This window comes from Dreissena polymorpha, chromosome 14, assembly GCF_020536995.1.
Source record: "Dreissena polymorpha isolate Duluth1 chromosome 14, UMN_Dpol_1.0, whole genome shotgun sequence".
Classification (NCBI taxonomy): Eukaryota; Metazoa; Mollusca; class Bivalvia; order Myida; family Dreissenidae; genus Dreissena; species Dreissena polymorpha.
The window spans coordinates 57,156,512-57,181,084 of record NC_068368.1 but is presented as its reverse complement, the minus strand read 5'-3'; the positions used below and the strand labels follow the sequence as shown (position 1 = coordinate 57,181,084).

Sequence of the window (24,573 nt, the reverse complement as noted above, 5' to 3'; positions counted from 1 at the left end):
ATTTTAAAATCTGACAATAAACGACATAGTTATGGCCCGGACAAGCTTGTTCCGCCCGCTCGCCAGCCCGCCCGCATTCGCCAATCTAATAACCATTTTTTTCCTTCGGAAAACCTGGTTAAAAAGTGATGTCCACTACAGTTCTTAGAACACTTAGAGGTTTTGAAAGAGGAAATTCGATGTGTTCAGTATCAAATATCACCACCTACAAACTCCCATCAATTGGGGAACAAACCATAAGCAAGTTTTTGCAAATACAGCCCTATAGCTGGACAGCCTAAATTTTATCAATCCATCATATTTCCAAATTAGTATGAAATATTCTCTTATAAAAAGCTGTCTCCACATTATATCATCATGTTCAACAGCCACTGGCCTTGAACTACCATAATTATCCACTAATTCTAGCTAAACTATGAGCTATTATAACCACAATGGGATCATATTGGGGGGTCCTGTATAATAAGGTTGTATTATAGTGGCAACCACAGGACAGGCTTACAAATCATGTCCACTGATTAGAAAGATACTCTATCATGGCCCTACAGTCCCAGTTGGACTTCCATAATAGGATGGATTACCAGCAGCCAGCGATAACATAAAATGACCATCACTGTGCACAAGTTTTTAGTGACTCAAGAAAAGTAGTTCAATTTTAAACCAGAGATGGCCTTTTTTTATTACCAGGGGGAAATGCCCCAGTGATATTTATGATAACGGGCACACTTCATATAATAAACAACTACAATTCATAACATGTATGCTTTATGAGATTATTTTAAGCCTGAGGAAAAGGTTTTGAAGAAAAAAGCACAAGCATTTTGTATAGCAGAAAATCTAACCATTTTGCACAGTATTTTAGGATTTGTAGACTGAGGCACAGTTTTAAGTAACAAAAATTACCAATTGGGTCTGGATGCCCATTCACATATTTAATGTAATAGACCAAACATACCTTCAAAGGTATGTTCTCAAGGTGGCCGAGGTGTAATGTATATGGTGTCTGCCTTGGAGCGACCGGGAGGTCATGAGTTCGATCCCCACCATGGGAGCGTTCTTTAGCTCTCAACCAAAGACACCTAGTACTAGTTATAGGCCCAGGAAACGGACTCGAGAGCGTTTATATCAGCCTTAAGCCTTTGATGCAATCGAGCTAAAATAAATAGGTTTAAACTAAACATACCTTCTCTGAGCATGCCAACGAAGAGGCATTTCTGAAATCTGCAAGCTTGACATGCCTTCCTTCTGCGCTTTGTTATTTCACAGTCTCCATTGGCCGGACATGAGTAATCAATGTTCCCTGAAAATAGAATAGTATACTTAAGATAAGCTTGATAGAAATTGATTAATATGATTTGAGAATTTAGTTTTACATTTTGATGTCTTGAAACTTAAGTTAAGGAAAATGTTTCTAATTGAAGCTTCAATTTTTCGCAAAAACTCAATGTAACATGTGTTATACACATTGTAACCAATGGACTATTAAATTGTCAGTGAATAAGTATTCAATTCTAATCTGTATTCAACATGTGATCACTTGTCTTAGTACTATTTTATTGGTATCTTCATGTGCCAGTATTTTAATATTTTAAAAATTGTCTTCATCCAGCCATGCATGTACAAGTAAGACCATTTCACAACAAGAGTCAGCATATTCAGATTTAAAAACCACACAGTATTAGGGCTTGACAGAAAGAAGATTTTCCTAAAAGAGAAATGAGGACAAAGAAATATATATCGGCTTGAGACAACAATTAATTAAAGTCTTTCCGCTGTCTGAACATCACTTTCACACTTCTGTCTACTGCATAATGATGTTCTGTGTCTACAACTCTCAGATGAACATTCCCCTAATGAAAACGCCCACTTCAACAATTACATCAGTGTAACATCTGTTAGCTGCAGCAATTTGTAATCATTATTATTATAAAATAAGTATAAAATAAGTATAAAGTTGTTATAAATATGAATCCTGGCAAAACTTTTAAGAATTGAATGAATTATCAAATTTTGTACAGCGAGACTTCGCTTATTTGCATATTTTGATGGAAATATATCACTGTATTCAAAGCTATGAGACATTTTTATGTTCAGCGGATAATAAATCATTTATAACGTTGTCTGGAGCAGTATTTCATGATCTTATTGCAAAATTGGGCCTTGCTCTGTGAAAAGGGGCTGTAATGCATGTGCGTGAAGTGGCGTCCCAGATTAGGCTGTGCAATCCGCAAAGGCTAATAGGGGACGACACTTTCCAATTTTATGACATTTTCCGTATAAAGGAAGTCTCTTCATAGCAAAAATCCAGTTTGGGAAGTGTCATCCCTGATCAGCCTATGTGGACTGCACAGGCTAATCTGGGACAACACTTAAAGCAATGCATTAAACCCCTTTTCATAGAGCACAGCCCAATTATTATTCCACAGAGTGTCCTAACTCTCCTGAGTGTGATACAGCAGTGTAACAGGGACAGCTTTCCTGGTTTCTATTGTCTGTTAATGGCACTGCTCCAAATAGTGTGACACTTGTATAACCAAAGAAAACACATAAGCCAATTCAATCACCACCACACTGTGTTTATTTTCATCCTTTTAGAAAATGCAAAAAAAATGTTGAAATGGTGGTGAAAAAAAGAAATGCTGCGGAAGCCCAGAAAATACTATGAAATAAAATTGCCTAACTTCCAGACTTTACTTAAATTTGGCAGTATGCTTGCATAACTATTTAGATGTTTTCAAAAGAACTGCCTTGATCCATTTTCTTTAATTCTTCTGCAGAATCTTTTCAGCCAATGGAAAATGTCAGAAGTTCACTTCTGTTTGTGTAGATTTCCCCCTCCGCACTTACTTTTCTCAGAATTGATTTTCCCAGACAGAACATTGGCTGCATCAAAAAATCTGGATCAATTGATAAGAAAACATTGAAATCAAATGTTGGTAAGCATAATGCACCCAGTAGCCTCACTGGGGGCTGACGAGGTATAAGCGTAGTCCGTTTCGCTACGAAGTCGGGTATTTGTTTTACTACGAAAACATTGTGTACATACACATGACATCGAAGAACGGATTAGTGGAAATTTGTGTTTAAAACAGGTAAGATTATGCTTTTGTAATAACAAAACTCTGAATTTAAGCACAATGACATTTCATAGGTCTGTTACATCAAATTATGATTCAACTAGTGTCTGGTTTATGCGTTAAACATTAAATTTACCGCTGCTTTATCAAACCGAAGTCAAGTTTTATTTTACAAAAATGCAATTAAGGTTTACATCTATGTTTAATTGACACAATTTTACAATTTCCATATTGATGTATGTATTGTTAAGCCACTGGTGTGTTCAGAAATGTATAGGGTGACCCAGTTGTCAGAAATAAAGGCTAAATAGTATTATAATGTATGATCATGTCTCTGACAGTATACGTATATGCCTCGCTACGACAACGCTTTAGCGTGTATGCGTTCCTCACAGAGGACGTATTGGTTATCTCTCAAAGGCGAAATAAAGAACATGTTTTTTATTAAATACAGAGTCATGGAGTGGCTGGATGTTTCCTTTGGGGAAGAGATAGTAACAACGACACAACATGATCCGAAGCGCACAGTCGACATGGTAATGCACATTATTATGATATAATTAAATTCACGACTAGGCCAAAGGAAACGATCAAAATCGAAAATCCATATATAAGACGACAGTTGAGAGTCGAGAACCTATTGTCGTCGGTCTCAATATAAATTACGCATCTTCACCTTGTGACAATCCCTTATACGTTCTTTTTGATAGAGACCGACGATAGGTTTTTAGCATACGGTATTCTTTAACAAATACTAGTAACAGTCGATGCTCGTTATATTATCTCGAAACTCTGCTTATGTCAAAGTAAATCCCATGTCCCAACTTCGATCCTTTATCTCATACGGATTTTGATTTTTACATTTTATCTGTCAAAGCGATTTTCTTGAAAATCGGTTATCGCCAACTAATTTTGAGATGAATTTCATGTTCGTATACATGATTTTACCTGTAAAATCAACACCTGTAACAGCCGTAAGGTGTGGAAAGTAGGACCCCAATGGCACAAATCCGCAATTTCCTTATCAATGTATTGTTGTTAAGGCTTGACAGTGGGTTTCTGTCACAGGTTATTGTTTACTGTGTACATGACGGCCGGTAAATTTACCTTGTGTTACAATGCGCTTAAGGTCCGGTCTCACTATGATGCCGGCGGAGCCCCGGCGCGTGATCAGGCATCTACCGGGATGAACCGGGGCCATACCGGGATGAACCGGTGCTCCACCGGATTGCACCGTAGACGACCGGGGACAACCGGGGCTGCACTGGCAACATATTAAAATGTTAAATACCTCCGAGATGAACCGCGAGTCACCGGGAAGGACCGACAACGACCGGCGTGGCACTGTGAACAACCGGAACTGCACCGGTACGGCACCATAGCTCCACCGGGGCCCAAACAGACCCCGGCAGAGCTACGGGGAGCCTGGTGAATGCCGACAGAGTCCCGGTATAGCTACGGTACATAATTAAACCGGCGCTCTGACGGTTCCATCCCGGTTGTGTCTACATTGTCCGAAGGTACCACTGGCTCGGGAAATATCTGACAACGGGCGTGTTAATTCGTGATATCTTTCGCACATGACTTTCTGTCACTGTAGATTTTATCGGAATTATGAATTTGCCAGAAACCGGATTGAATGTAATATTTTCAGCATACTTTTTAATGTCGCCACCCATAATATTGAACGTGCGATTTCTGTATTGTACACCTGGTGCAGTGTCACAAGGCATCTCCCACATAAAGGGAACCTTTTCGTTTGGATGCTCATGCGCACAATTAAGCACAGCATCTTTTGCACTGGGAAATGGTAGTCTGCAGTAACTGCAAACTGCATGTGATATGTCCTGAAAAGGATACAGAGACTTCGTTGAGTAACCTATACATTATATTTGTACTTCGTAGCACAACCAATACATACTCTGTGCGAAACCTATACATAAAGCGACTTGTAATTTCCTTCGAAACAAAGCATTTGAATAATTAAAATACATGTTCGTAACCGTTTTTGTACTTTAAAATGTGTAATGTACAATGAATCAAAGTAACATGTAGTTTTATTCGATTTAAGTTACCGTAATTGGCTATTTTAACATAATAACCACCTTATGCATTGCTTCAAATCAAAATATTTCGATTTTACCACAAAATAAATGTACAGGCTGAAACTACGCACATTTGTTATTAGTTTGTTATTGAAAATAAGTACCTACCATTACTGGATGTTCCGTTCTCTAATCCATAAACACCAGAAAAGATGAAACTCGCCTGATTAAGTAGTGTATGTACACAATGTTTTCGTAGTAAAACATATACCCGACTTCGTAGCGAAACGGACTACGCTTATACCTCGTCAGCCCCCAGTGAGCCTGTCATCCTTACAGCAATCAAACTGCACAGTCATCAAACAAAATCAGGGCAGTAGTGAACAAACTTGTATTCATATTTATCTAATCCTTAGCTCAATCTATATCAATAAATAAATCTATTCAAATCAATAACGTCAATTCATATCAATCATTGAATGTTGAATATAATCATTGAATGCTGTCATTGTCCTGTCTATAAATAGTAAATAAAGTGTCTTTAAATTAATCTTGATACCTAAATAAGACCATACATATATTTTGAAACAACTTTGACCTGAAATTAACCTCATAACAAACACCCGCTGCGGCATGGAAACTGACATAGGCCTGGAATTGAAACTGACATAGGCCTGGAATTGAAACTGACATAGGCCTGGAATTGAAACTGACATAGGCCTGGAAATGAAACTGACATAAGCCTGGAAATGAAACTGACATTATATATATATATATATATATATATATATATATATATATATATATATATATATATAAGGTCTGGAATTGAAACTGACATAGGCCTGGAATTGAAACTGACATAGGCCTGGAATTGAAACTGACATAGGCCTGGAATTGAAACTGACATAGGCCTGGAATTGAAACTGACATAGGCCTGGAATTGAAACTGACATTGGCCTGGAATTGAAACTGACATTGGCCTGGAATTGAAACTGACATAGGCCTGGAATTGAAACTGACATAGGCCTGGAATTGAAACTGACATAGGCCTGGAATTGAAACTGACATAGGCCTGGAATTGAAACTGCCATAGGCCTGGAATTGAAACTGCCATAGGCCTGGAATTGAAACTGACATAGGTCTGGAATTGAAACTGACATAGGCCTGGAATTGAAACTGACATAGGCCTGGAATTGAAACTGACATTACAATCACCATAATCTGTCTGATAATTCAATAAAGCAACAAATGCAAAGAAATATTCTTGCAAAGATGAACAGGAAATTGCATTCTGTAAGTAATGTCAAGAGTAACAAATTATTCAATAATTTAGCCTAGTTCTGGGAAAACTGGGCTTAATTGCATGTGCGTCCCAGATTAGACTGTGCAGTCAGTCAATGACCACTGTTTCATGTGCATCCCAGATTAGCCTGTGCAGTCAGTCAATGACCACTGTTTCAGCCTCCTCTTAATTTTTGTTTTAAAGAGACTATTCATACACAGAAATTCTTGTAAAAGCAAAACATGTCATCCCTGATGTAGACTGCACAGGCTAATCTGGAATGTACATTAAACACTGGTCATTGACTGACTGCACAGGCTAATCTGGAATGTACATTAAACACTGGTCATTGACTGACTGCACAGGCTAATCTGGAATGTACATTATACACTGGTCATTGACTGACTGCACAGACTAATCTGGAATGTACATTAAACACTGGTCATTGACTGACTGCACAGGCTAATCTGGAATGTACATCAAACACTGGTCATTGACTGACTGTACAGGCTAATCTGGAATGTACATTAAACACTGGTCATTGACTGACTGCACAGGCTAATCTGGAATGTACATTAAACACTGGTCATTGACTGACTGCACAGGCTAATCTGGAATGTACATTAAACACTGGTCATTGACTGACTGCACAGACTAATCTGGAATGTACATTAAACACTGGTCATTGACTGACTGCACAGGCTAATCTGGAATGTACATCAAACACTGGTCATTGACTGACTGCACAGGCTTATCTGGAATGTACATTAAACACTGGTCATTGACTGACTGCACAGGCTAATCTGGAATGTACATTAAACACTGGTCATTGACTGACTGCACAGGCTAATCTGGGACAACATTTTACGCATATGCATTAAGCGCAGTTTTATGCAAACAATGCTTAATTACCAGCCTCTTTATCACTGATCATCAAAGCTAATCAGTAAGGTAGGCTCTTATTGTCAGACAAACTTGCTGCAACTCAATATCTAGGAACATTCCAAGCAGTTCATAACAATGGCATCAGGCCAGAGATTTATGAGGTGTGAAAGTACTATATTTTGCCAGCCAGATAAACAGAGTAACTCTCATGGACGAAGTTGAACATTAAAACACTATCTGACAGCAGTGTTGTTGGTTTTTTTTTTCACCAAAATCGGGTCCGGTAACCGGACCGGGTATTCCTAATGGAAAAAAGTATATATTTGTCCCAAATGGGAGCTAAACATTCCCATGGAAGGTTTCCAAAAAAAAAAAATATTTTTTAGATCTCAATATTTTGTTCATCTCCCATCCATATGAGATCAACTTCAGTAAATATAATACTGGACACACTTGTATCCTCAATTTTGAAGCATTTGTTAGCAAAACAACAACAACACTAATTTCCCAATTTTAGTCAAAACACCACGAATTTTCCCAAACAAAAGGGACCCGGCCCCATTCCCAAAATGGTGAAAAAAAACAACTGGACAGACACAAAATAACTAGACATGATTGGGAGTTGAGCAAGAACATTTCATATCTTGTAAAGAATTGTAACAAGCAGATACAACATCATCAAATTGTACTCTCCAGCCTCAATATCTTTTGGTAAGAAAGATAATTCAAGGCAACCTTTTGAACTTGTATCTGATCAATAATCAGTTTTTTTGAGCCATTGTGAGGGCAATGTTGATCAAGACATTTTTTTTTGGGGGGGGGGGGGGGGTTCAGAAGTGGGCTGATAGATTTAAAAGTTTGGTAAAAACTAGGTGCCAAGCCAAAGATCTTTGTGAGTTCTTATCACCTGATCTGTGACCCAACACTGCCTCATTAGTTCAAATAATAAATCTGAAAACAATGCCTTTCCTTGATTTAAACTAACCTATAATGTTCCAATTTAATTTAATGGACTAAAACACTGCAATTCTGAAGTTATGATGACAGCCTACATAAACAAGAGCACCGCATAACGGGTGCCACGCTCGGCTACGGGTGCAGTTTTGAATAAATAAAAGCTTGTCAGAATTTTTTTCTTTTTTTTTTAAGGTCAGTGACATTGACCTTTGACCTAGTGACCCTAAAATGGGTGTGGAACTCATCAAGGTGCATCTACATATGAAGTTTCAAAGTTGTAGGTGGAAGCAATTTGATTTTAGAGCCAATGTTCAAAACCTTAACAAAATGTTAAGGTTTTAGCATGACGCGGATGGCGGACATCAGACGGCAGACGGGGAACGACACGACGAGCTGGCTATGACAATACCTCGGGTTTTCTCCGAAAACACCGGGCTTAAAACATCCATAACCCCCTAAAAAGCTCTAACCCCCCTTCCCCCCAAAAAAAGTAAACATAAACAAACAGAATAAACCAGCAACAATATTGTGCCCTGGGACAGTTCCAAATGACAAGGCCATCACTAGAGGGCATTTTATGGGCCTGATAAGTACACACAAGAGCACCAACCTGATATATATTCATCGAAAAAGCATTTCATCAATCAACCAAAATACATGTGGCTTTCAGATAACCTTTTTGGCTCCCGATCTATTAGTAATTCAATGCAGGCAACAGTGGTCTTTCATCACAAACAAATCAATATTGACGGAACATATCTTTTTATCCCACTTCGTCAGAGCTATCGGTCACTTCAGTGTAGATCTTTTATTCTATAAAACCATTCATACCATGCACGCAAAATTGTTTAAGAAAGACTTTTATTTATATGTGCATATATACACATGAGAAAATAAATCTCCGTATTCAAAGCAAGCATGTATCCAAGTATTATGCAAAAGATATGCAGAGCAAACATGGCAGAAGTAGAACATAAAGCCGTCAGATAAATAGAGAACAGGTTCTTTCTTTTTATAAAAACGAGATAGTGATAAACTGAACATGTGAATACATTTCAATAAAATCAACTTCACCAGTCTATAACAGATTCCAGGCTATTTGCGCTGATTTTATATCAATATTGCATGTAAAGCAACTTGATCAACTTCATTTCGAAGTCAGCAGACATCCCTAGAGAAGCAGCCTTCAAAATCAAATTGAGTTCCATGCAGACTGGTAATCTCATTAGTGTGAAATCAAGCAAGAAAACAATCACTGCAAAAACACTCACTTCCATCATAGTTAGCGACTCCATAAATGATATAATAATCTTCAATGGTTAATAACACAAATTGTGGGTTGTTTTGCATAGAAGTTAGAAAAAAAGAGAACAACTTTTAACAATGAATAATGTTGTTCATTCTTTTTGTTGTTGTTTTTCCCACATACTTTATGCTGAAAGTAGATCTATTTTGCATTAATTTTTAGGCATCTTTGGTAAGTCAGCAAAATTAAAATCTATCATCTTAAACACTGTCTTTGAAGAAGATAGAAATCTTGACATAAATTCTTATAATGATCTATACTATTGTACAAAAGCCATCCCTTGTCAAAAAAAGTGGGCAAAACCCGGTTTTAATCCGTGTTAAAACCGTGTTAAACCCTGCGGTATTGGCACCGGGTTAAAGCGTGTCTTTTAAACACACTTTTTGCTTACCGACATTGGTTTAATTGATATCTCGGACTATATGTCAGTCTGTTTGAAGCACAGATCACTGAACCAATTGTTTTAAGTTGAAAAAGTAGCACAAAAGCACATAATTAGCATGTTTCAGTTCGATAACCTTTCATTTATTCATTCAGAAGGTATTCGGAACAGGAAACCTACTGTCATGTGTACTGTGTGGTTTAATGGCAAATTAATTATTACTTATACATCTCATTAAATGACTGCAATGCACAAATAACCATTAAATGAATACCAGGATGTATCAATTGACTTTTCCCTCAAACAATAACTAAATGTAGACAATTTAAAGCCTCTTTAAATATATGACATTTTTACACAACCTAAATCTAGTACGAAAATATCTTCCAAAATCATGATAAATTGCATCAGGCCAAATATAGACATAGGTTTCCAATCTTCTGTAATGAATACTACAAAACTCCAGACACTTTTACTGCGATCTATATTTGACCATTGCCATATATCAATACAGGCTGCATTTTTATATTTCCACATAAAGAACACTTTTCGCATTATTTTATTATTGAAATGTCTAACCACAAAATGTCTTGGAGTGTCAATTTATTGACAAATCATGGACATAATGAACATAAATAATGTTAGATTGTATCCACAGTTGTGAACTAAGGCCTGCTTATGAAATGCTTTAACTAAAATCAGAAGCATTTAAACCAAAATCAAATTGATTTAAAAACTCTTATTATACTTCTATCACACCAGAGCCTGTTTGCAATATTGAACTATGTCAACCACTTCCTTAAAACAAGGGCTGTTTGTAAAACATGCATGCCCCCCATATGGGCTGTCAGTTGTAGCGGCAACCATTGTGTGAATACGTTTTTGTTACTGTGACCTTGACCTTTGACCTAGCGACCTGAAAATCAATAGGGGTCATCTGCCAGTCATGACCAATGTACCTATGAAGTTTCATGATCCTAGGCGTAAGCATTCTTGAGTTATAATCAGGAAACCATTTTACTGTGTAGTCACTGTGACCTTGACCTTTGACCTAGTGACCTGAAAATCACTAGGGGTCATCTGCCAGTCATGATCAATGTTCCTATGACGTTTCATGATCCTAGGAGGGGGGGGGGTAAACATTGCAATTTGAAACAGGATATGATTAAAATGATATTGGATTGGACATTGCAATTTGAAACAGGATATGATTAAAATGATATTGGATTGGATAGCTTTAAATGCAATCTTCATAGAGTGCAAACCAATTTTTATCTGAAAACTGATTCACTCCAGTTTGAAGATTATTAAACTGCACTCCCTACTGATCTGTACTGATTTACATTATGACACTGCAGTCAAAATTTGAATTATTTAATGAAAACCACTTTTCTATTTTTAGTTGGTTGTGTTAGCTAAATTTACAGAGCATATTTTGTAGTGCTGCAACGAATCCAAAATTTCAATTGGATCCGAATTCGAATCCAAAGGCTCGGATATCGAATATCTGTGTAGTACCATGTTTTTGTCGAAAAAGTAGCAATAATTGTGACAAACTACATACCAGTCAGCCTTTCAAACAGAAAGAATCCCTAATCCTCGTTTGGATCAGTGAATCTCGGATATTTCAGATATTCGGTGCAGCACTAATATTTTGCAAATCAGTATGTGCTTAGAAGCCTCAAGTACGGTAAGAACCACAACTCACTCTGCAAGGGACGATTACCGCTGCCTGTCTGCAGCAGACGACAAATGATTCTGCTAAAGCAGTGACTTTATATACGAGCTTGTAAGTTGACATTGGCCAGTCTAGTGTTTATCATTGAAATCTGTACATATTGGCTGCTTTCAGGGAAAACAGGGATAAATGCATGTCAAATAAGATTAGCCTGTGCACACTGATTAGCCTATGCAATGCGCACAAGCAAATCAAGGACGACAACAGCGAACAACTTCAGTGCCTTCAGTGATTTGATTAGTAACAGTGACTTAACCCTTGCCTTGACTGGCCCCAAAATCAAACAAAAGCTTTGTCTGTGTTATAACTTTACCTTCACACCAAATTTAAATACAAAACCTCCATCTAAAATCAAGCTGTATTTCCCTATTTAAATTTCTATTCTGGACAGGTCTGTTCTCTGATAGGGAAGGAACATACAAAAATTCAACAATTTGACTCAGTTAACAAAGTTTGGTTCATTTCAATCAACCAATGCATTTATATGGTAATTTTGAAGGCAACTTGATTTCCATTTGATCTCCAATTAAACTAACAGATTACATTTAAATAATTTAACAAACATCCACTATCTTTTTACACTTGACATGGTTTTAAATTCAACTTATTTGTGTTTCACGCCTAATGTATCTTTGTTTTACCAGTACATTGAAAATGAGAAGTTGAAGTGTTAAAGCATCCAAAACAAGTCAAATACATACCCACCAAACCATTAATACATCTGTAAGTGCTGCTTGTTTTCATGTTAAAATGTCTCAAATACAGGGCAACAAGGATAACCTGAAGCTAGGCTATAAAACACTCTTAACTCATGGACCGATCACTGGTGTCCCATCTCACACTCCAAGCATTCATGTTTGAACCTCTCACATGTCAGTCTGACAGGCAGTTTGTATGCCATAATGGCTGGTTGACATAAGCCTGTAGCTGAGTTATTGCCATATTTTTCTGGCAAACATTTTCTTATTTACTATCCCCACTTTCTGTTTTATTTCATCATTAAAGGATAAAATTCATTTATTACCAAAACAACAAAACTTGAACCATGTGATCATAATTAGAATTGCTTACTTGTCATAAAAAATACTTTTTTTGTTGGTCATGGTTTGAGATTTACAATTTCAAAGTAAATGCATGTTACAGTCGTATTAGAGAACACAACTTTTAGTCATTCATCATTTGTCATTTACTTTTCAAATGTGTATATGGGCATAAAAGTTCAGCATGTTTTACCTTCAAGCATCCTTGGTTTTCAAAATGAGGATGTTGACATTTAATTAATAAGGTAAGCATAAAAACATGGGAAACATACTTCTCTGTAGTAAACATTGTTGCAATATGCTTAACCCTTTGCATGCTGGGAAATTAGTCGACTGCTAAAACGTAGTCTGCTGAATTTCTAAAAATAGCATTTTCTTCGATTTTCTTCAAAGAATATTATTAGAATAGCATTCTGTGGCGTCTCATCTGGATCCAAACAGTTTGCAAAGGCCTTCAAAATTCGGTTCCCGCACTGAAAGGGTTAATTGAAATGCATAAAGTAGCCCTTACACTCCTTGATAACAAAGACAGGTCCACATGATATGAAATATATTATCTTCACTCATGATTCACTCATGTCTCTTCATATGCATAACAACACAAATATCTTCCACTTTATGCAAGACTGTCTTGGTATGTGTGAGTTTAGAACTTCTGTGATTCTATATTTAAAGTTTATCCTATGAGATCGATAGACTATAAAGAAATAATGTAAATCTGAACATTCAAAGAAGAAAAAAAATCAAACTAAATAGATACAGACTAATAAAGCATTCACATTATGAAATAATCACCAATGTTGCTGCATGGTATTTACATAATGAATATTAATAGTTGCGTAACAAAATAGAACAGTCTTTATACAAGACAAATATACCTTCTAGAAACAGACTATAAGCACAGAGAGAATTTCGAAATACGCAATTGCATTTACATAAACCAATGGAAAAAGTCCAAACTTCTCAAATGGTAGTATTCTGGGTCAAGTTCATAGATAAACAGCTGATGCAATGTGTTTAGATTGTGTATGAGTATTTGAGGCATTTTGCAAAGAGTTATTGTTGCTTATAATGAAGCAACTATTTTATGTCTGCGATCATGACATAATTGTTGTTGTTAAACTCTTTCTTATTCAGAATTTAATGAAGGATTTTTTACAGAAAGATTATCATAAAAAAAAATCATTGTCCCTTTTTAAAGGCATTCAGAACGTGTAATTCTAATGTGTCAGAATCATTATATAAATTACATAATTAACTAGCTCCATATTCAAACATATTTGATAACACTTATTTTATTTATTACTGATTACTTAATAAAAACAAGGGCTGTTTGTAAAACATGCATGCCCCCCATATGGGCTGTCCGTTGTAGTGGCAGCCATTGTGTGAATACGTTTTTTTTCACTGTGACCATGACCTTTGACCTAGTGACCTGAAAATCAATAGGGGTCATCTGCGAGTCACGATGAATGTACCTATGTAATGTCATGATCCTAGGCAAAATCGTTCTTGAAATATCATCCGTAAATCATGTTACTATTTCGGGTCACCATGACCTTGACCTTTGACCTTGTGACCTCAAAATCAATAGGGGTCATCTGCGAGTCATGATCAATCTACCTGTGAAGTTTCATGATCCTAGGCATATGCGTTCTTGGGTTATCATCCGAAAACCATTTTACTATTTCGGGTCACCGTGACCTTGACCTTTGACCATGTGACCTCAAAATCAATAGGGGTCATCTGCGAGTCATGATCAATCTACCCATGAAGTTTCATGATCCTAGGCGTATGCATTCTAGTGTTATCATCCGGAAACCATTTTACTAATTCAGGTCACCGTGACCTTGACCTTTGACCTAGTGACCTCAAAATCAATAGAGGTCATCTGCGAGTCATGATCAATCTACCCTATGAAGTTTCATGATCCTAGGTGTATGCGTTCTTGAGTTATCATTCAAAAACCATTTTACTATTTCGGGTCACCGTGACCTTGACCTTTTACCTAGTGACCTCAAAATCAATGGGGGTCATCCGCGAGTCATGATCAATGTACCTATGAAGTTTCATGATCCTAGGCCCAAGCGTTCTTGAGTAATCGTCTGACAACCACCTGGTGGACGGACCGACTGACAGACCAACATACCGACCGACATGAGCAAAGCAATATACCCCCTCTTCTTCGAAGGGGGGCATAAAAAGTCACATATCACATTAGTACCAAATTATAACAGAAAATTTAATGTTATTTAATATATTTTATCAATTTATACTTTCAGTTACAAATATTTATTTTGTTTTCATCCAAATAAACGGATATTTCACAACACTCTTGCCCATAAATTAAATCTCTTTTTGCAGAAAGTGGCCCACAAAACAACCACATGAGATAATGACCTTATCTACAGTACCATTCAAGTGGTAAAATTGTCAACTATTCAAATATTTTATAAATGGCAACACTGGCATGTCAGTCCTATCTAGTGAACTTTACCTGTTATTAGTTGAAACCTATTTATTTTAGCTCGATTGAATAGAAAGCCTTCGGCTGATTTGAAACGCTCTCGAGTCCGTTTCCTGGGACTAGAACCAGTATTTGGTGTCTATGGGGAGATCTAAAGAATGCTCCCACAGTGGGGATCAAACCCGTTCCCTCCAGGGCCCAGGGCGGACACCATATGCATTACGCCACGGGGACCTGTCACCTATTATGACCAAAATAGCTAAGAGCTATCTACAGAATTAAAACCAGCAAAGAGGTCTAAGAAAACACATTAGTTCTGACACAGTCCATTTGATACTAAAGTAAACTGTCACAGTTTTTTGACAGTGACATCACTTTCCACTGACATTAAATATATCAGTTAACTGATGGTTGAATCCCTGATTAAGTAGCTAAATAATTTACACATTGGTGGCTAAAATATGAACTTTCCTCACTGGGTCCATTAATTGTTTTACCTTGTGTTTTTGATGTTGTTGTTTGCCGATCTTCCATACAGTAATAATGTGATAGATTCTTGCAAAATTTCACTTGTCCAATTTAGGCTTTGGCCCAAGCAGGACAATGTATACAGTTGAAGGTGGTTCAGCAGATTCACCTACATAAATTATTGTCAGCCCAGAATCATCTGGTAGGAATAACTCCCTCATCAATTGAGTCTGGTCAATGACACAAACATTTGCCAAAGGATTAACATATAGATCAAAAGCTGTCCTTGACTACTTGGACATGAATCAAGAATTGTGTTTTTATTTTTTTCTGAAGCTTATGGCTTTTTAAATGGTCCATAAAACAGGGCTTTTAAAATGGTTCACCATTTTTAGCCACGCAAACAAAAATCTTTTCAACGTAATCAGGTAATGTTATTTCTCACACAGTATGGGGGTAAAGCTTTTCTTATTCATTAAACAGATTTTTAGAAAGAGTTACACATGAAAGGAGAATCAAATAAATCATTAATTGCTTGGGTTTTATTCCTTCAACAAAAATAATCAATGTTTCTTTAAATGTATACAAATAACCCAGAAGATGTCATTTAAACCAGATTAATAAGTGATAATGAGTTTTTCTCCCATGGATAATTCAGCTATAGTGCAGCCAACTTCCAGAGGTGTTAGATAAAATAAAATTATAAACAAACAAAATGAATGGGTCCAAAATAATTAATAGAGACTGTATTATCAGCAAAATTATAAAAAGAAAGTTGAAGTTAAAAAAATGACACCAAATCAGTCAGAGGTCACAGACAGGTAACACAACACAAGAAATCGATACTATTAAACTTTCAAGCCATCTTTAAACAACTATTGACATATAGAAATGAGAGTGAAGTATACCATCAAACTGTTGGTAAATAATGGATGAGAACCAAGCTGATATTCAACTGCTAAACATTTAAATCTACAAAAAGTACATCATTACCCCTAAGGTAGATATTAGCATAATTACAGCAAAATCACACCATTCTGAACATCAACGCAATGAACCATAAAAGTAGCCAAATATTATAAGCACGATGACATTGACATGTTCTTTACCAGTCAAATGTACCCATCAATTTGTATATAATGTTCTAAAGATACCAAAGACCCAACAGGGCAACCTGTCCCATACAACCTGCACACACAATGTAGACATCTTTCTGGTCAATGACACTTATGATGATTGTTTCTTTGTCTAAGTAGTCAGTTGCGTGACAGCAATATTTCAAAATGGAGATCTTAAAGGGGCCTTTTCCCAGATTTTGGCATATTTTGAAGTTTGTCATAAAATGCTTTATATTGATAAATGTAAACATTGGATCTTAAAAGCTCCAGTAAAAAATCAAGAATAAAATTAAAACAAGGAAAAAAAAGAAGCCGGTACCAGGGCTCGAACCAGTGACCCCCGGAGTCCTCGTCGTCAGTTAGTCTGAAGTAAAAACGCATTAGCCCTCTCGGCTATTCCGCCGAGTATGCACAGGTTATGTATTTTATACCTTATATAAGCAATCTTCGTAGTTTCGTAAATTTAAACGACAACAACAGAACTCTTCAAATTATTAAATCGTTTCCCGTTGCAACGCTTTATAATTTTTAGGTTTTCAAATCGTCAAAAGATACATATAATGGCTATATTAGACTATGGTGAATTTTCAGTAATACTGTTTCCTTACAAATATCATAACTAAAACGAAAATTTGCGAATCTGAAACAACTTTTTTCAATTTTGTCAATTTACCAAACCGTGAAAAGATCCCTTTAAAAGCTTAAATACAGTCTCAACAAACTGCTAAACTGCAGCCACACCTTGGAAAAAGTCATAAGAACTAATTAAGGTCCCAGAAAAAAAAATCTGAAGACTTGCCTCATGGCTAGTGAAAAGTTGTGTCCAAGTACATACCTTTACCAGAGGGGGTAATCACGCGATAGCCAAGATGATGACGTCCATGCCTAGGCAAGTATTTTCCACTGTTATATACCCTTTATTTCTTGCATTAATTGTTTAAATGCCGCTCACTTTCCAGCCATATCAGCAAGAAAGTTACAAGAGTTTATTTCGTATTAATATTCGCCCAATATCAGGACTTTACTGGCTGCAAATTTCTTAGCGGGATGACCCAATAACAGCTCCACTAAGAAAATCTGCGGGGAGTAAAGTCGAGAAATAAGGCAAATTTTCATACAAAATTAAAGTTAATCATCTTTTTACTGATATGGCTTGAAAGTTAGCGTCATTTAAAATTAAACAAATATAATAAAAGGCTAAAAAATAACTGTCTTGGTATGAATGTCGCCATCTTGACTATCACATGATTACCTCCTCTGTTAACTTCATTGGCCAATAAATATGTTTAGACAAGTGACAATAAATAGATTATCAGACCTTCTAGCTAGCAATTGATTAAGGATATTCCGACTTCTTCCATTTTAAACCAAACTTTATCATAGGAAGTTGAAATAAGACATTAACATTTCCCAGTTGTTAACAGAAGGAGCCAAAGGCAACAAGTGCATGCCTGGCAACTGTTGGAGATCATATATCTTAATTGCTAAAACAAATCTGACTTGGAAATATATGAACACCAGTAATCATGCTTACACCCACGCCTTCCCTCCTAAATTTGCAATGCTTAACTGGAGCAAGGCAGAAAAACAATATACCATCTGATTGAATTGCCTCTTGAAGCTAACATTTACTAATTCTACTTTGGAATGAAAACAAAAACACTGATTTATGGAACAGTTCCAGAGCATCCTGGCAATGCATTACTGATTCTTGGGAAGTTTACCTTTGGCATTTGAGAAAATTCAACAGAATCATTGATGTCAGAAACATTATATTGCCATCTCTTACTGGGCAGAAACTCTCATTGTCAATTCAATCATAAGATAGATATCACTTTGTCAATTCAATCATAAGATAGAGAAGACATTGGAGCGCACCATTTCCATAACAATCAATCCAGTTTGTCACAACAGATTTTTCAAGCAAGGTTAAGGTAAGATGTACAAATATGTTCAACAGTTGTTGTTTTGTAAATATATTAGACATATGTCCTGATTAGAAAATAAAGGCTAATTTTTGTTCTAATTTAATTAAAGTTTTAATTGTTTGTCGTGGAGTTTTATTTCCAGTTTTTGGTTCACAGCATAAAATTCATGGGATGTAGTTTATATTAATGTTTATACTTTTGTATTCAAATTTATACAGTTTATAAATCAATACATAGAACATATCACGTTTCCTATGCATTTTTACACACATATTTATGAGTGTATTTGCAAAATATAAAATATGAAAGAACAAGGGCTGTTTGTAAAACATGCATGCTCCCCATATGGGCTGTCAATTGTAGTGGCAGCCATTGTGTGAATACGTTTTTTGTCACTGTGACCTTGACCTTTGACCTTGTGACCTGAAAATCAATAGGGGTCATCTGCGAGTCATGATCGATGTACCTATGAAGTTTCATGATCCTAGGCGTAAGCGTTCTTGAGTTATCATCCGGAAACCATTTTTCTGTGTCAAGTCACCTTGACCTTGACCTTTGACCTAGTGACCTGAAAATCAATAGGGGTCATCTGCGAGTCATGATCAATGTACCTAAGAAGTTTCATGATCCTAGGCATAAGCGTTCTTGAGCTATCATCCGGAAACCATTTTACTGGTTCGAGTCACCCTGACCTTGACCTTTGACCTAGTGACATGAAAATCAATAGGGGTCATCTGCGAGTTATGATCAATGTATCTATGAAGTTTCATGATCCTAGGGCGTAAGCGTTCTTGAGTTATCATCCGGAAACCATCTAGTGGACGGACCAACCGACGGACCGACCGACATGTGCAAAACAATATACCCCCTCTTCTTCGAAGGGAGGCATAAATATCCATTACAATTGACTATGTTCAACTATATTAAAACTGCACACGTGTGTATGTAGGTATAAATGATGTTACATCAGATAATATTATAAGTGTCCTCATATGACATTCTATGTATTTCAAATCAATTTGCTCTTCACAATTGATCTATTTTGTGAAAATTATTAGTATTTATTTAGAACTCAGTTTTCAATCACAAATTGAATTTTGTTAATGAAAACATTAACCACGATAATTACACGAAAAAGATATATAAAGTGCACATAATGTTTATAAAAACAGTGAAATGTATGAACAAAGTATTTTCATAATTACAATGAACTTTAAGAGAGATGGTGCATAGATGTTCCACGTTTGATTAATATTTTTCTGCACTTTCTCAGGATATTTTTAGACATCAACCATTGACGTCTATTTTCTGAACAACTAGGAATTAACTACCTACGTAAGCTCTGCATTGTTTTACGTAAGAAATTTACGTGTTTATGCATTCTCAGCTTGCACCCATTAGCATTTTTGCCAATTAATATCATCAACAAAGAATAAACACTTGTAGGACATGAGCACCATGCCAGACAGTGGAAGATTGTAACCAAAAAAACAATGTTGCAATAGCATTTGTGCTTGCATAATTGCTGCACATTTTAACAATCATTTACAAGCATTAATATGATGAAACTCTATGTACTAACAAGAAATGATCTTATTTCTTAACTTAGAAGAACTCAATAAGAGAAAAACAGCAAAAAAAATTAATTAAGAAATGTTACCACTGATATGTGTTTTTGTTGGAGTTTGAACTTAACATCATAAAGGTTACATAAATTTGAAAGCATATAAACTCTTCCTTTGAAAGATTTAAAATTCTTGTAGCTACTTGGAAAAATTTTGGAACATAAGAAGACATCACTGGAAAATAGAACAACATGTGTACAAGAACTTAACAACACAAGGCGATTACCAGTCACCAAAACTGGTAGCTTAAATTTGCCAGTATGTGGCATGACTTTAAGTCTTCACTTATAGATAACTAGGATGCCATCATTAAACATTAAAGGGGCCTTTTCACGTTTTGGTAAATTGACAAAATTAAAAAGAATGTTTCAGATTCGCAAATTTTCGTTGTAGTTATGATATTTGTGAGGAAACAGTGATACTGAACATTTACCATGCTCTAAAATAGCATTTATATGCATCTTTTGACGATTTAAAAATCTGAAAATTATAAAGCGTTGCTACGCAAAACCATTGAATAATTTGGAGAGTTCTGTTGTTGTCATTATATTTGGTGAAACTACGAGGATTGCTTATATTAAGAATAAAATACATCTTTCGTTGTATGAGCACGGATGGCCGAGTGGCCTTAATGGTAGACTTTTTACGCCAGGATTCCAGGGGTCAGTGGTTCGAGCCCAGTTGAGGGTTACTTTTTTTTTTTTTTAAATTTTATTCTTGATTTATTAATGGAGCTTTTTAGATCCAATGTTTACATTGATCAATATAAAGCATTTAATGACAAACTTCAATACATGCCAAAATCTGTGAAAAGGCCCCTTTAATATACCAAAATTTAATATTGATGGTGTTATCAAATTACTTTCTATTAAGGACATCGGCATCCTATTAAAAGCCATCTAAAGTACACCAAACAAATATCTTGTCAGTGAAAACGGACAATTGTTAGCATTCTATTACAAGACAAATCTGGCACTGATCCTTTTGAGAAAATCAATATAGAATGCATGGAATATTACGAAATTGAAAACAAAACTGCAAATGCTGCAATTACAAGTGAAGAATATACCTGTGAACGCCTGGAAGTGGTTGCGAAGTTGTGAGGAATTGGCAAATACAACAGGATAGGAACTGACAGGTTACAAATCACAACTGCTGCTCATTTTCACTCCCACGCCAAAATTATGCCAAAATTGAGAAGAAGAATTAACTATTATTGTCCAAGTTTTTACTCCCTTCAGCTGAACTGGGTTACAGTGGGTTTTTTTTCACCATTTTGGGAATGGGTCTGGCTCCCTTTGGATTGGGAAAAATTGGGAAATAAGTGTTGTTGTTGTTTCGCTAAGAAATGCTTCAAAATTGTGAAAAAACTTGTTTTCAATATTTCAAAGGTTCAACTTATAGAGAAGGATGGGAACTAAATGTTGAGACAATTCCAAGAACTGACCGTATTACAAAGACAGTTTTCAAAAAATCAAAATATGAAATTTCAGTCCTGTAAACATGAACTGAAAAGCAAAAGGATTTCAATAGCAAAATCAATAGTCAAATGACCCCTTGCTTAAAATAAAAGGGGTCAGGTGACATTTTCCTGAATCAAAATACTCAAGCACAAAGATATATTATTTGTGAACTGTAACTAATTAAATTATATGCAAATGTTTCTTAACTCTATCCTTATGATATCATACACTGAGTTATGATTTATGTTTTGCTTTTTGGAAACATTCACATCAAAATGATAAAGACAGAGAATTTGAAGGGGCAAATGTGAGAAAATTGCAAAATGCTTGCATCAAAAAGCAGGTTTCTGCTTCAATTGAAATCCATGTCTATTATAAACTACCGTATATGTCCTTTTTGAAGCGCGTGTTTTTTCAAGACCCCTGCGCGTTAAATTCGAACCACTATTACCTATTCCTAACATTTAAACAGTGTAACATTTTCATTACCTGTCGCTCACAACATTGTTTAATCCAATCGTATGACGTAGTCTGCTGCAGACCCGCTATATCCCGATGTCCAATTTAATGCAAATCGGCCATGGAACCAATTTTATTTTTCATCGACTTAAATATTTTCCCATTAAGAGACGCTCACAATTAAATCCAGTTTGACGCGGTATTTCGCGCCTTCACTGCGTCTAGCAAATAAGTATTTACAGTGTGACAAAAATTACACCGAACGCTCAATACCATACAGTTGGCGTCATCGGCGTAAAGCGCACGTGCCACCCATGACAACGTCCTTTCACTGCTGCCTAGCATCGGAGTTACACGTAGTCCTCGAGGAATGTACATCGACAAAATATATAATCAATAATGAACAATGTAAATGGTAATTGCTTAACAATAACAGCGTACTCGTTCCGTTTTGTTTTAAGAAATCAAATGCATAATTATCGTACGCAATCATGATGAACAAGTTTTGATAGTACGCACTACAGTACAATTTTTTAAATGAAAGCAAACTTCGATAAACATGTGGACGAGGAGCTGGATGTTGAAACAGACTATGACAGACAGTGCTGGTCATTAGACCAATATCATTTGTTTGTCTGTAATGAAAGAAGAAATCAAACATTTCAACTGTGCTGACGACAATAATTATTATTATTGTTGGTTTGTAACCTACTAGTATACTCGCACGGTAGCATATTTACGGTGTCACTGTGTTGCAAACAAAATGGCCGCAAAAACAATGTTTTCAGATGTTATAAGCCACTCTTTATTGGATTACAGAATGCATAAATCTTATCTTATGGTTCAGATAAATTCCGATGAACCCCAGATAAGACGGCCTGCACGTCTATTAGGGCATGAGCGTCAGTAAGGACATATACGGTACTTCATTACCACAAGCATATACTTGTTTAGATAATACATACACACAAAAAATACATTAAAGAGATGTAAAGACTGTCATGATTCAATAAATATTGTTTTTAAGGAGAAGATCGAGATATACACATAAAACAAGTTCAGAAATATAAATCAAAACAATGTTAAACATTTTTACTTCTATTATTCAGCTAGGTCATACACTGACCAGACATTCAGCCGAGGCAATAACACTAGAACTAATAGCTTCTGAATTAGTAAATGAGAATTCAAGTAACACACATAAAACCCAGATGGGTCTCACAGGTGAGATATAACAGCAGGTCTACCAGCCGGTAACATAAAATGAAGCACATGTCCAATAGCCACAGCAAGGTGCAAATAACATTTTTAAGGCAAGAAATGAAAATAATATCTATATTCTATTAACAGTAGTGATTTAGGACAATTATTATCATTCCTAACTTTGCAATGGAAAATACATTATACAATCTGTCAATAAGAATAAAGTGAACCAGGTGAATTACTTGTTGGTAAAAACAAGCCACATCTGTATTTCTTGAGGGCAAAACAAAATGTGGGTCATAAAATGTCACTTCGAACTGGTTTTGACCTTCTTTATTGCACATAACATGACACTATCGGTAAAATGAATGTGTCGTGCAAACGTGACTGTCATTTGTCTTTTAATCAAATTACTCGTAGCTCTTCATTTCCTTTGCAAAACAGCAAGTTTATGCAAGGGAATACTTGTAAATTTATAACAAAAGTGTTGCACAGTTAATACTGGCTTTTGCTTTAGTTTCAAGCATGGTCCTGATAGAAAAAGCTTCATGATAAGCATTATATATTGAGTTACAGGGCTTAACACTAACTTTTTTATCAACTAGCCCATTCGGGCTAGTAAATGCAGAACCTAGAAGCCCTGACCAATCTTTCATGTGCCCCGACCAAAGTATTATCAAAACCTTTATATTTATCATTTAACTTGTATTTTCTTGTGCGTGGAGATGCGCAATTATGATTCAATCATTCTTATTAGCTTGCATTACTAAATGCTAATAAATTCAATATTCATCTACTTAAGACATCTATTTGTAATCTTCACGCCATTTCGGGAGAAATTTCCTTGTTTTTTTTCCTCATACTTTCTCTTACTTTCCTCCTTCCCTTTTCTTTTCTTATCCGAGGAACCCCCATCCCCACCCGTAAAGCCAAACTTAAACAACGACATGAATGTTAAAACCTGTTTACATAGATTGCCGCTGTTGCTGTCCGACAACAAACGGTAAGTGAATCTTAGGTGTCGCAAAATAACAAATAGCGTGTTACGGTAGTCGTAACAATTGTACAAGGTTAACTCTCTACTAAAAGCCGGGATCGACCATTAATATTAGATTTGCTAATTGAAT

The 24,573-nt window shown here is 36.0% G+C and overlaps 1 protein-coding gene across 7 annotated transcripts in view; it reads right to left on the bottom strand.

Moving 5' to 3' along the window:
- Nucleotides 1–1,070: 1,070 nt before the first annotated feature.
- The window catches only part of LOC127857948 (estrogen-related receptor gamma-like), a 93,891-nt gene continuing 70,388 nt past the window's right edge, over nucleotides 1,071–24,573 (bottom strand). For all 7 annotated transcript variants that reach the window (XM_052394726.1, XM_052394729.1, XM_052394730.1 and 4 more), the window contains one exon: nucleotides 1,071–1,300. In XM_052394726.1, coding sequence (XP_052250686.1) covers nucleotides 1,086–1,300 — 215 coding nt within the window. In that variant the 3' untranslated portion in view covers nucleotides 1,071–1,085. The remainder of the gene's footprint in view (nucleotides 1,301–24,573) is intronic.